Genomic DNA, 14,228 nt, shown 5'->3' on the forward strand with positions numbered 1-14,228 from the left:
TGGGTACGACTGCCGACCTGACTGCTGTCCAGAAGGCCATCATTGACACCCTCAAGCAAGAGGGTAAGACACAGAAAGAAATTTCTGAACGAATAGGCTGTTCCCAGAGTGCTGTATCAAGGCACCTCAGTGGGAAGTCTGTGGGAAGGAAAAAGTGTGGCAGAAAACGCTGCACAACGAGAAGAGGTGACCGGACCCTGAGGAAGATTGTGGAAAAGGACCGATTCCAGACCTTGGGGGACCTGCGGAAGCAGTGGACTGAGTCTGGAGTAGAAACATCCAGAGCCACCGTGTACAGGCGTGTTCAGGAAATGGGCTACAGGTGCCGCATTCCCCAGGTCAAGCCACTTTTGAACCAGAAACAGCGGCAGAAGCGCCTGACCTGGGCTACAGAGAAGCAGCGCTGGACTGTTGCTCAGTGGTCCAAAGTACTTTTTTCGGATGAAAGCTAATTTTGCATGTCATTCGGAAATCAAGGTGCCAGAGTCTGGAGGAAGACTGGGGAGAGGGAAATGCCAAAATGCCTGAAGTCCAGTGTCAAGTACCCGAAGTCAGTGATGGTCTGGGGTGCCATGTCAGCTGCTGGTGTTGGTCCACTGTGTTTTATCAAGGGCAGGGTCAATGCAGCTAGCTATCAGGAGATTTTGAAGCACTTCATGCTTCCATCTGCTGAAAAGCTTTATGGAGATGAAGATTTCATTTTTCAGCACGACCTGGCACCTGCTCACAGTGCCAAAACCACTGGTAAATGGTTTACTGACCATGGTATTACTGTGCTCAATTGGCCTGCCAACTCTCCTGACCTGAACCCCATAGAGAATCTGTGGGATATTGGGAAGAGAAAGTTGAGAGACGCAAGACCCAACACTCTGGATGAGCTTAAGGCCGCTATCGAAGCATCCTGGGCCTCCATAACACCTCAGCAGTGCCACAGGCTGATTGCCTCCATGCCACATTGCCGCATTGAAGCAGTCATTTCTGCAAAAGGATTCCCGACCAAGTATTGAGGGCATAACGGAACTTAATTATTTGAAGGTTGACTTTATTTGTATTGAAAACACTTTTCTTTTATTGGTCGGATGAAATATGCTAATTTTTTGAGATAGGAATTTTGGGTTTTCATGAGCTGTATGCCAAAATCATCAATATTAAAACAAGAAAAGGCTTGAACTACTTCAGTTGTGTGTAATGAATCTAAAATATATGAAAGTCTAATGTTTATCAGTACATTACAGAAAATAATGAACTTTATCACAATATGCTAATTTTTTGAGAAGGACCTGTATATAAAACTAGCATTCACCTTTCTTGCTGGGAAAAAGAGTGTTATCAAAAGAGTCTATAACCTGTAGAACCCCTTTAAGAAACCTCAAGGTATCCAAAATAATTCACGAGAAACAATCTGAAGTGATAGCAATATATGACATCACTGAAAAGTAAAAGAAAGGCCAGTCACCTGCACCTGATGGGATTGGACCTGGATTTGCTGTTCTTGCTGGTTCTGTTGCTGGACACTGGTGGTCACGGGGCATGCCAGCTCCAGCAGCGATCCGGCCACTTCGGTACTGTCTGTGTAGATACAGTTCACTCCCTGCTGATACACCATGGTGCTGGTAGGGGGCTGATGGAATTCTTGCAAGGCGTCCGGCCCTTTCGCAGCCAAAGAGTCTAGGAATTCCTTCATCCTGTGTTGTGGGACCGTACGGGCTTTCATGCGGACATACTCTTCGAACGTAATGGCGTTTTCCAGAGAATTATTCATAGTGCACGCTCAAATCCTGCATTGAGAAGATGTCAATAATATTAAAAAGTCAATGATATAAAATCAAACACTAAAGAAAGTCATTCGGTACCTACAGATAGAGAACCTCTTTAAAGGGGTTGTCCAGGATTTTTATAAGGGTATAGGCCATCAATATCTGATCATGGGGGTCCCGTCCCCCCCTACCAATCCGCTCTGGAACTGCACAGCTCCATCCACTTTAATGGGAGAAGCATTGCAGTAACTTTCTGACCCCCTTCGATCAGATATTGATGGCTTATTCCAACGATAGACCAGCAATATAAATATCCTATATGAATGGATCGACCGATCGGAAGTACCGATAATATCGGTCAATATTCAGGATTTTGTACATTATCGGCATCTAACCTTGCTGATATACCAATAATGCGTATAAAGCGAATACTAGTGAGCGCTTCCATTATGGAAGCGCGCACTAGTATGCATCGGGAGCGGGAGAGGAAGCGCAGCAAGCGCTTCCGATACTCACCCTCCCTGGTCTTCTTTGATGGGGCCCGCGCTGCACTGTCCTGACCCCGTACAGCGTTAAGACGTAGTGCGCGCACTATGACCTGATGCTGCACGCTGTCAGGTGACAGTGCAGCGCGGGCCGGAGAACACAGGGGAGCGAGACGCCGGACCCGGAGATGAAGAGGAGCCGCGGCGCAGAAGAGGTGAGGAGGAGTGTTTTTTTTATTTTATTCATCTGAGGTCTGATAGGGGTTAATAAAGGTCTGATCTGAGGTCTGATAGGGGTTAATAAAGGTCTGATCTGAGGTCTGATAGGGGTTAATAAAGTCAGTGAGGAGGGGGGGGGGGGGGAATGGTGGGGAAATTGGCATTTGGCACTAGTATATTATAAATGCCAATTTCCACCACCTCAGTGACTACCAACTAATATAATATATATTATGAGATATAAAATATCAGTATAAATTATCGGCTATCGGCCTGAAAGTTCAAAGAATATCGGTATCGATTCAAAAAAAATCTATATCGGTCGATCCCTAATATGAAGTTATTAAAAGGTCTACACATGCACAGCTTTTTCTTTTAGGCATTTTTGGAGGACGAAATTTTTTCTGGAGATTCTCCCATTGGCTTCTCTATAAGACAAGAAAAAAAAAAAAAAAAAAAAACACCTGAAAAACTGCATGTGACAAATGTCCCAAATAAAAAAAAAGCCCTCTGAAAAAGACTTCGAAGTCATGGGGTCTTACAAATGCTTCTTTACCCGCTCAAATGTTTTTTTTTAGCCTTTTAGATGCTGCAAATTCGTAGCATTTTTTTTACTTATTTTGTCACATGCATTTTTTTTTCTGCCGTTTTTCCATGTCCTACAGAGACACCTTTGGGAAGACTTTTCAATAACTTGTAACATCTGAACGCAGCATTTTTAAAACCGTTTTTGTGGGGGTAAGTGAAAAACGCCAACAGAGCAGATGTGAATCAAAAAAAAGTCATAAAATGCTATGTGTGAATTCAGCCTAAGAGCTCTATAGGGTATGAAAGTCACTTATAGAAACCTAGAATGTGTCGGCAGATAAGAACCATTCGGCCCATCTAGTCTGCCCAATATACTGAATACTATGGATAGCCCCCGGCCCTATCTTATATGAAGGATGGCCTTATGCCTATCCCATGCATGCTTAAACTCCTTCACTGTATTTGCAGCTACCACTTCTGCAGGAAGGCTATTCCATGCATCCACTACTCTCTCAGTAAAGTAATACTTCCTGATATTACTTTTAAACCTTTGCCCCTCTAATTTAAAACTATGTCCTCTTGTAGCAGTTTTTCTTCTTTTACATATTCTCTCTTCTTTAACCTTGTTGATTCCCTTTATGTATTTAGCAGTGTCTCTCATATCCCCTCTGTCTCGTCTTTCTTCCAAGCTATACATGTTAAGGTCCTTTAATCTTTCCTGGTAAGTTTTATCCTGCAATCCATGTACCAGTTTAGAAGCTCTTCTCTGAACTCTCTCCAAAGTATCAATATCCTTCTGGAGATATGGTCTCCAGTACTGAGCACAATACTCCAGATGAGGTCTCACTAGTCTCTGTAGAGCGGCATGAGCGCCTCCCTCTGTCTACTGGTAATTCCTCTCCCTATACACCCCAGCATTCTGCTAGCATCTCCTGCTGCTCTATGACATGGTCTGCCTACCTTTAAGTCTTCTGACGTATAACTAGTGAAATCACTCCAGAAGTATAAAAATGATCAGCGTCTGCTTTACAGCACTCAGCCTGACATTGGGATTTACTCCTGTCTACTACAAATCCTCGCCGGCCACGCAAATGGACCATACACATCAGGTCTACGTTGGCCACACCTGCCACCATTGGTGGGGTTGAAAGACCATCATCTACTGTATACGGTGTCTTCTCCTACGGCACATGTTGGGGGAGATAAGGATTGGGCATGCTGGCTTTCAACTGCCCGATCCTTTTGCTCTCACCACATTCACTACACATGCATGCTCGGCTTACAGCTCTCTCAGACCTTCAATTACCAATAAATGATGTTTGCTTTGGATCATTAATTGCAGCAATTACTAGATGCGGTTTTAATGCTACTGCACGTTCCACTGTACCGAGTCCACACGCTCGCAACTAAAAATATACATCACAGCAAAAATACTGTGTATATCGCCAATAAGGCTGCCACCTTCCCATGTGCATACATGATCGGCCAAGGATGCATGTGCTCTGAATTGGGAAAGAGAAGTAAACTGACGCCAGATACCTTGGGTGGAAGAACAAAAAGCTCTCATCCGACATGGGGGAGAGTTGGGGAGCCCCCATTACTCGGTTGGCCAGTCAGCGGGTTCAGCGGAGACACATTTAATATGTACGGCCAGTTCAAAACCCAGAAGAAAAACGTATGATTTAATAGTCTTATCTAGATAATCCAGCGACACAAGGAAAACTCTAACTTTTTACCTTCAAATCAGCAATACGTGATTAATTCTCATTTTCCCCCACACTGGGCTAAAAAAAATTTAAAGCTGCCCCTAGACCTAAAAATCCTCCCCCCCTCCCCTCATTATAATTTTGTTTTAGAGCGCTCATTGAGAAGAGGGGCATACAGAACCAAACAATTCCCCCAGTGCAAAAGTGTTCACACCCTTAAAAAAAAAATAAAAAAAAAAATTTACTTCCATGGCGATTAATGACGAAGAAAAACATGAAAGCGGGTCTGATGGTGACACGGACAAGGTAATCATCTCAGCCATCGATACAGACAGATCATTGTGGGCGCCCCATGCGACGCCTCGTATGCCTAGGACGAAACCAATAAAGGCAGTCCGCAAGGGGTTAATGTCACACTCCAGTGACCTGGGGATAGACTGGCCTCCTGCTGAACCCAGGCCTGCCTTCACCCTCCCTCCTTGTCTCTGTCAGGGAATTCCCTTCCTACAAAAGCGGCCTGTGCCGCCGGGAGCGTGCCCGCGTGCAGCACAGGACTCCGCTACTACAATGGAGGCTCGTGCACGAAGCCATCGGGGGAGGGGAGAAAGCAAAAGGATCCAGGAACATGTGGAAAGAGCCGAGGCCCAGCACATCCTCCTTTCTGCTCGCCTATGTAATGCTACTGCCAACAGCCTCCATTATAATACACCGAGACATAATATACTCCCCCGGGATCCGCGCCGCTTCTGCCTCTATATAACCATGAGCCGACTAAACTACCATCTAATCATTAGACCCAATACAACAGACGGCATATAACGGACACATGCGCAGATCTAGGACAAGTTCTATGCTGGGGCTTGTGGTTCCCCAATTACTGTTCTACATGACATGCCTAAACGGAGCAGCAGTCAAATTTTCCATCTCCTGCATATATGCAAAATAGAAAATCGCCATCCAGACGCCACTGACCAACACTACATGAAATGTCACCGAACCCTAAGGCCCCTTTCACATGAGCGAGTTTTCAATGTGGGCGTAATGCGTGAACGCATAGCACCCGCACTGAATCCGGACCCATTCATTTCAATGAGCGTTTTTTTTTTTTCCACGCATCATTTCTGCGTTGAGTGAGAATCGCAGCACGTTCTATATTCAGCGTTTTTCCCAGAGCCCTGTCCCCATAGAAGTGAATGGGGCTTCAGTGAAAAATGCATTGTAAGGCCTCATGCACACGACAGTTGTGCGTTTTGCGGTCCGCAAAACACGGATGGCGTCCGTGTGCGTTCCGCAATTTGCGGAACGACACGGACAGCCATTGATATAACTGCCTGTTCTTGTCTGCAAAACAGACAACAACAGGACGGGTTATATATTTTTTTGCGGCCCACGGAACACAGCAACGGATCTTTTGCGGCCCTATTGAAGTGAATGGGTCCGCATCCAAGCCGCAAATACTGCAGCTAGGATGCGGACCAAAACAACGGTCGTGTGCATGAGGCCCAAGGACTCACTCACGCGACCGTGGTTTGGTTCTGGATTTTTTGCGGCTCGGCTGCGGGCCCATTCGCTTCAATGTGGCCACAAAAGATGCGAACAGCACTCCGTGTGCTGTCCGCATGCGTTGCTCCGTTCCGTGACCCCGCAAAAATTATAGATCATGTCCTATTCTTGTCCGTTTTGTGGACAAGAATAGTAATTTTTATAATGCACCGTCTGTTCCGTTCCGCAAATTGCGGAAGGCACACAGGTGGCATCCCTGTTTTGCGGATCCGCAATTTGCAGACCGCAAAACATGGCACGGTCGTGTGAAGGAGCCCAAATCTGGATGTACCTGGATGCAGTCCGGGTGCAAGATGTTTTTCACTGATGGTTACTAGGAGATGTGGTTTGTAAAGCTTCCGTTTTTTCACGCGAATGAAAAACGCATCAAAACTGATTGCACCCGAACGGAAAAAACAGACCAACTGAACGCAATCGTAGACAATCCGTATCGTTCGCGTGAATGAGGCCTAAGGTTACTTTCACACTCGCGTTTGGTGCGGATCCGTCATGGATCTGCACAAACGCTTCCGTTCAGAACGGATCCGTTTGTATTATCTTTAACATAGCCAAGACGGATCCGTTTTCTATTGCGCCATATAGTGTCAGTGAAAACGGATCCGTCCCCATTGACTTACATTGTGTGTCAGGACGGATCCGTTTGGCTCTGCTTCGTCAGACGGTCAAAACGCTGCAAGCGGCCTCCAGAGCGGAATGGAGACGGATCGGAGGCAAACTGATGCGTTCTGAGCGGATCCTTTTCCATTCAGAATGCATTAGGCCAGGGCAAAACTGATCCGTTTTGGACCTCTTGTGAGAGCCCTGAACGGATCTCAGAAACGGAAAGCCAAAACGCCAGTGTGAAAAAATACGTGCTTTTTTTTGTGCAGAACAAACCCAGCGTAGCACTAATCTCATGTACACTTTGCAGAATTTTTTTTTGTGCGGAAACCGACCTAACATGCAGATTTCCAAATCCACAGCACGTTAATTATGTTTATGGTATTAGCTGCAGATTTCAACGTTTTTCCCATCTTATATGGTTAAAGTCCATCTGTCAGCAGATTTGCACCTATGACACCGGCTGACCTGTTACATGTGCACTTGGCAGCTGAAGGCGTCTGTGTTGGTCCCATGTTCTTATGTGCCCGCATTGCTGAGAAAAATGTTGTTTTAATATATGCAAATGAGCCTCTAGGAGCAACGGGGGCGTTACTGTTACTCCTAGGAGTTACGCCCTCTCTGCAACTTGATTGACAGGGCCAGGCAGTGGGATCATATTTAGGATGCATTCACACAACCGTATCCGTTTGGCGGACCCTGAAAACACAGATATTAGACATGTGCATCCTGCATTTTCCATTCTGCAGGTCCCACGCAGTGTTAAAAATGTCTATTCTTGTCTGCAAAACAGACAAGAATAAAAGGACAAGTTCTATCTTTTTGGAGGAACTAATGTGCAGTCAGTACACGGTTTGTCGTCTGCAATTTGCGGCACCATTGAAACGAATGTGTCCACACCCAATCCGCAAAAAATGCAGATCAGATGCGGACTGAAAATACGGTCGTGTGAATGAACCCTTAGGCCTAGTTCACACGAACGTATGGCTTTTATAGTTTTTTGCAGTCCGTTTTTCACAGATCCGTTGTTCCGTTTTTGAGTTCCGTTGTGTTTCCGTTTCTGTTCCGTATGGCATATACAGTATACAGTAATTACATAGAAAAAAATTGGGCTGGGCATAACATTTTCAATAGATGGTTCAGCAAAAATGGAACAGATACGGAAGACATACGGATGCATTTTCGTATGTGTTCCGTTTTTTTTGCGGACCCATTGACTTTAATTGAGCCACGGAACGTGATTTGCGGCCAAATATAGGACATGTTCTATCTTTCAACGGAACGGAAAAACGGAAACGGAATGCATACGGAACACATTCTGTTTTTTTTGCGGAACCATTGAAATGAATGGTTCCGTATACGGAACACAAAAAAACGGCCCGTACACCCGCAAAAAAAACGTTCGTGTGAACTAGGCCTTACACTGCCTGGTCCTGTCAAAAAAGTGCAGAGGGCGCGGCAGTTGCAGAGAGAGCAAAGCCTCTAGGTGTAATGGTAACACCCCCGTTGCTCCTAGAGGCTCATTTGCATATATTAAAACTTCATATGAACATGGGACCAACACAGCTGCCTTCAGCTGCCAAGTGCACATGTAACAGGTCAGCCGGTGTCCCAGGGACAAAACTGCTGACAGATGTCACCGGGTCCACATAGCAGACACCCAGGGCTAATGTGTGACCACCATTAACTGTGACCATATCTGAGGCTGCTTTCCCTGGATGTATTTGTTCTCTCCGGGATCCTTCGCCATGCATGGATCCCGGATCAGGAATCAATCAGAACAGTAGAAAAAAATCCAGCAGCAGCAGGCTCGGGATAAAATCCAATTTCTGCATTATAAAATCCATAGGCTGACGAGACGAGCAAGGTCTACGCGTTTCGACTGTACATCTTAATCATGACCACCAAGTCAAAAAGCGTAGACCTTGCTCGTCTCGTCAGCCTATGGATTTTATAATGCAGAAATTGGATTTTATCCCGAGCCTGCTGCTGCTGCGTTTTTCCTCTACTGTTCTGAAAAATTAAAAAAATCTACGCATCACCGCACCCCAACGCCTGAAATATTAAAAAGGGCAGCGCAGGGGCTCAGCGGTTAGCGTTGGAGTTTGTATGTTCTCCCCCCATGCACACGGTCGTTGCCCGGCTGTGCCCGTATTGCGGCCTGCAAACACTATCGCGGATGCGGACCGCCATCCGGAAGGTCCAGTGCGGAGCGGCACGGCGGAGTGCTTCCGTGTGGCTTCTATCCGTGCAAACAGATTCCAGAGCCATTCAAGTTGAAGGCAGTCACCAAACCAGATATGTCGAGAGGTCCTCTACCTGCGTCCAGGGACAGCTGGTGCACGCTGAGAGTTGTAGTCTCACAACCCCCTCCGCTCTACAGACAGTGGGTATATTGTAGCCTAAACCTTAGTACGTACTGTGATGGGCACTGACACCGCGGACGGGATTTATTCTGCATCTCTGACGCTGACTGAGGTGGATACAAAAGCCCAACCGCCGGCTCAAAGGGGGGGTTATTAGCAGCAAGTGGCGCAACATTTCAAGAGGTGGGGGGTCAAGTCTCTAGCCAAATCCTACTCATAAGGCCATCACTTCATAGGCTAGGAAACCCCCTTTAAAAAATGTGACTTTCTTCTCCCCATGGTAACAGCTTCTCGCATATAGGCCCTCAGGTTGTCACGTCTTGTCTCCGCCTCCTTTCTCTTCACTCCGCCCCCCTCGGGCGCTCGCCTCCATCGCCGTCTATTCTTCCTGGCCCCGCCCTCCACGGGCACGCGCAGCCAGCTCCAGAGCGGGAGACACGGAGGTGCGCGCTCGGGGAGGGGAAAAAAAAAAAAAAAGGTACGCGGGTACGCGCAACCGAGCTGTTGCCCAGAAAGATGACCGCCGTCCTGTCCACTATAAGAACCGTAACACCCCCGTGTCGGTTACACAGGCGCCACGTAGAAACACCGGCCGCGGGTGAAGCGAAAGAAATTGGGGTGCTCCTCCGCCGGCGGCACTTTAAGAAAAAAAAAAAAAGAGATGGCGGCGGAGGGATATCGTGAACTAGTGCGCGCGCCCCCGAGGGATTTATTTTATATATATAAAAAAAAAAACAGTAATAAAAATCCCGCGCTTTTTTCCTCCCCTGCCGTATTGTTGAGCAGGGGAGACCGGAGCCGGGGGCGCGCGCAAACTGTGACAGGAGGACGTCGGGGGCGCGCACAGCGCTGAGGTAAAGGCAGCTATTCCGCGCCCCGGGGGGACTTCTTACCGTCTCACCGGGGATGACGCTGTGAGGCGATAGCCGCTGAGGCCCTGCCCGTATCACTCACCTCCCCCGCTGCTCGTTGTCCGGAGGCAGCCCGTCCCCCCACCGGCACGGCCTTGGCTCCTTCTTTCTTCTCTCCACCGTCGCCGCCACCACGTCACACCCGGCGGCTCCGCTCACGGAACCTTCCTTCCGTCTTGACGGTTTCCTTTTTCTCCTCTATTATTATTATTTTATTATTATTATTTTTCCACCCTCCGATAGATTATTTTCGCCTCACAGCTCCCTGGGCGCCATCTTACATTCAGAAGCCGTCAGCCAATCGTGGCCCCGCTGCTCGTCCTCGCGAGACTTTCCGGGCTAGATCCCGCGGTGTTTGGGGGCGGCCCCTGAGTCCACTTAAAGGGGACGCGCAGACATGAGACAGAGGACCTCCGACCTGGCCTGTGAGCAGCAAGTCCCAGCATGTTGACCATACTGGCTCCGTCCATAAGACATAAGTGACATTACTGTTACCAGTAAATCATAAGGGAAACATTAGATCTGCAGATCAGGACTCCAAACACAAGTGTGAAAAGACCTAAACTGATTATATACCATAAAGTGTTCCCATATCCTTTCACAACTATATAATAGACCCCCCTGACGGGATGATCACCTGCAGACAGAGACCGTGAGGGTAGTAGTCGCCAGGACTGTAAGTGGTGCTGACCTGTTACTGGCGAATCCAGGAAAAACCTCTAGAATTTATCTGAAGAGAAGAGGAACGAGCTGAGCGCGGGGATATTAGTGTTCTATCATCTCCTGGAAAAGCCTGCGAGTCCTGCTACCACTGCCCAGTCATAGAGAAAGCCTGCGAGTCCTGCTACCACTGCCCAGTCATAGAGAAAGCCTGCGAGTCCTGCTACCACTGCCCAGTCATAGAGAAAGCCTGCGAGTCCTGCTACCACTGCCCAGTCATAGAGAAAGCCTGCGAGTCCTGCTACCACTGCCCAGTCATAGAGAAAGCCTGCGAGACCTGCTTCCCCCACCCACTCATAGAGAAAGCCTGCGAGTCCTGCTTCCCCCACCCACTCATAGAGAAAGCCGGGGAGTCCTGCTTTCTCGCCCACTCAGAGGGCACTCTGTGGTGGTGGCAAGACTCACAGTATTTATGTGTGCGCAGGGGAGCAGGACTCACAGGCTTTCTCTGAGTGGGCAGGGGAGCAGGACTCACAGGCTTTCTCTAAGTGGGCAGGGGAGCAGGACTCACAGGCTTTCTCTATGAGTGGATGGGGTGAGCAGGACTCACAGGCTTTCTCTATGAGTGGGCAGGGGAGCAGGACTAACAGGCTTTCTCTAAGTGGCAGGGGAGCAGGACTCACAGGCTTTCTCTAAGTGGGCAGTGGAGCAGGACTCACAGGCTTTCTCTATGAGTGGGCAGGGGAGCAGGACTCACAGGCTTTCTCTATGAGTGGGCAGGGGAGCAGGACAAACAGGCTTTCTCTATGAGTGGGCAGGGGAGCAGACCTCACAGGCTTTCTCTGAGTGGGCAGGGGAGCAGGACTCACAGGCTTTCTCTGAGTGGGCAGGGGAGCAGGACTCACAGGCTTTCTCTGAGTGGGCAGGGGAGCAGGACTCACAGGCTTTCTCTGAGTGGGCAGGGAAGCAGACCTCACAGGCTTTCTCTATGAGTGGGCAGGGGAGCAGGACTCACAGGCTTTCTCTATGAGTGGGCAGGGGAGCAGGACTCACAGGCTTTCTCTATGAGTGGGCAGGGAAGCAGGACTCACAGGCTTTCTCTATGAGTGGGCAGGGAAGCAGGACTCACAGGCTTTCTCTATGAGTGGGCAGGGGAGCAGGACTCACAGGCTTTCTCTGAGTGGGCAGGGGAAGCAGGACTCACAGGCTTTCTCTATGAGTGGGCAGGGGAAGCAGGACTCACAGGCTTTCTCTATGAGTGGGCAGGGGAGCAGACCTCACAGGCTTTCTCTGAGTGGATGGGGCGAGCAGGACTCACAGGCTTTCTCTATGAGTGGGCAGGGGAGCAGGACTCACAGGCTTTCTCTATGAGTGGGCAGGGGAGCAGGACTCACAGGCTTTCTCTATGAGTAGGCAGGGGAGCAGGACTCACAGGCTTTCTCTATGAGTGGGCAGGGGAGCAGGACTCACAGGCTTTCTAGGGAAGCAGGACTCACAGGCTTTCTCTATGAGTGGGCAGGGGAGCAGGACTCACAGGCTTTCTCTATGAGTGGGCAGGGGAGCAGGACTCACAGGCTTTCTCTATGAGTGGGCAGGGGAGCAGGACTCACAGGCTTTCTCTATGAGTGGGCAGGGGAGCAGGACTCACAGGCTTTCTCTATGAGTGGGCAGGGGAGCAGGACTCACAGGCTTTCTCTATGAGTGGGCAGGGGAGCAGGACTCACAGGCTTTCTCTATGAGTGGGCAGGGGAGCAGGACTCACAGGCTTTCTCTGAGTGGGCAGGGAAGCAGGACTCACAGGCTTTCTCTATGAGTGGGCAGGGAAGCAGACCTCACAGGCTTTCTCTATGAGTGGGCAGGGAAGCAGACCTCACAGGCTTTCTCTATGAGTGGGCAGGGAAGCAGGACTCACAGGCTTTCTCTATGAGTGGGCAGGGGAGCAGGACTCACAGGCTTTCTCTGAGTGGGCAGGGGAAGCAGGACTCACAGGCTTTCTCTATGAGTGGGCAGGGGAAGCAGGACTCACAGGCTTTCTCTATGAGTGGGCAGGGGAGCAGGACTCACAGGCTTTCTCTGAGTGGGCAGGGGAGCAGACCTCACAGGCTTTCTCTGAGTGGATGGGGCGAGCAGGACTCACAGGCTTTCTCTATGAGTGGGCAGGGGAGCAGGACTCACAGGCTTTCTCTATGAGTGGGCAGGGGAGCAGGACTCACAGGCTTTCTCTATGAGTGGGCAGGGGAGCAGGACTCACAGGCTTTCTCTATGAGTGGGCAGGGGAGCAGGACTCACAGGCTTTCTAGGGAAGCAGGACTCACAGGCTTTCTCTGAGTGGGCAGGGGAGCAGGACTCACAGGCTTTCTCTATGAGTGGGCAGGGGAGCAGGACTCACAGGCTTTCTCTATGAGTGGGCAGGGGAGCAGGACTCACAGGCTTTCTCTATGAGTGGGCAGGGGAGCAGGACTCACAGGCTTTCTCTATGAGTGGGCAGGGGAGCAGGACTTCTCCTGGGCAGACCGCGGCCTGTAGTAGAAGCAGCTTATTCTATATCACATTTTTATAGATCTGCCAAAATATAACGTTAGTCCCGTCAGTGAAACAGAGAAACCAAAGCTTCTGTTTTCGGAGCCCCTCCTGGAAGGGGTCGTCTCCCTTCAGCAAATGGCATTTATCATGTAGCGTACTTCTGAGGGTTTACTATGGGGGACCCCAGCTTAACATTACACCGCTACCAGAGTTCCCCCACAGACTCCAGAGACAGATAACCGATCGTGACCGCTCGGTGACAGATCGGAAACTCTCCACCATATAGAGAAGTGGCCGGTGGCGCCGTGTTTCTTCTCACGTGGTCACTTCTGTTTCCTTCCCCGATTGTCCGCCTGAAGAACTTCACTGACGTCAGGATCATGTGAGAGAGGGGTGAACTTTAAGTAAAAGCATTGTTTTGGGGTAGACTGTATCAGTCTTGGGGTGGTCAAGTCGGGTTTTCTTTGCCGCAATTTTGCAAAAAAAACTAAAACCTGACGACATTTGTCTGCATTGTGTGAATATACCCTTAGCGGCGCTAACCCGTGGCTGTGTTGCAAAACTACCGATGCCCGGCCTATGCCCTGATAGGCCTTGCTGGGCTTTGTGGTTCCACTTCATCACAGTTCGCCACTACATCCGACGTTGGATGAACTGATAAGGCCGGCAGGGCATGATGAGAGTGGTAGTGCAACTGCATCTGCAAAGGATGGATGAACGACGGGGCATGCTGGGAATGTTAGTTCTGTAGCCTAGTGGGATAGTTGTGATTGCTGTTGCATTAGGCGTAGCAGTCATGCGTATAGCCAAGGGCACGCTGGGAATTGTAGTTCTAAAAAGTGTCTCCGGATTCAGCGCATCCCACTTAACCCCTTGTGTGCCAGGCCCGGGCTGCTCTGCTCCTTCCGGT

The 14,228-nt window shown here is 49.2% G+C and overlaps 1 protein-coding gene across 4 annotated transcripts in view; it reads right to left on the bottom strand.

Annotated features, from left to right (window-relative positions):
• QRICH1 (glutamine rich 1) overlaps nucleotides 1-10,436 on the bottom strand; it is a 36,470-nt gene extending 26,034 nt beyond the window's left edge. For 2 of the 4 annotated variants that reach the window (XM_040408683.1, XM_040408680.1), the window contains exons 1-2: nucleotides 10,179-10,436; nucleotides 1,463-1,778 (exon numbers count right to left, since the gene is read on the bottom strand). In XM_040408683.1, coding sequence (XP_040264617.1) covers nucleotides 1,463-1,762 — 300 coding nt within the window. In that variant the 5' untranslated portion in view covers nucleotides 1,763-1,778; nucleotides 10,179-10,436. Of the gene's footprint in view, nucleotides 1-1,456; nucleotides 1,779-10,178 lie in introns of all 4 variants that reach the window. The other 2 variants (XM_040408681.1, XM_040408679.1) reach the window with 1 other exon arrangement.
• Nucleotides 10,437-14,228: the final 3,792 nt, after the last annotated feature.

The sequence above is a fragment of the Bufo bufo genome, chromosome 9 (genome assembly GCF_905171765.1).
Source record: "Bufo bufo chromosome 9, aBufBuf1.1, whole genome shotgun sequence".
Taxonomy (NCBI): Eukaryota; Metazoa; Chordata; class Amphibia; order Anura; family Bufonidae; genus Bufo; species Bufo bufo.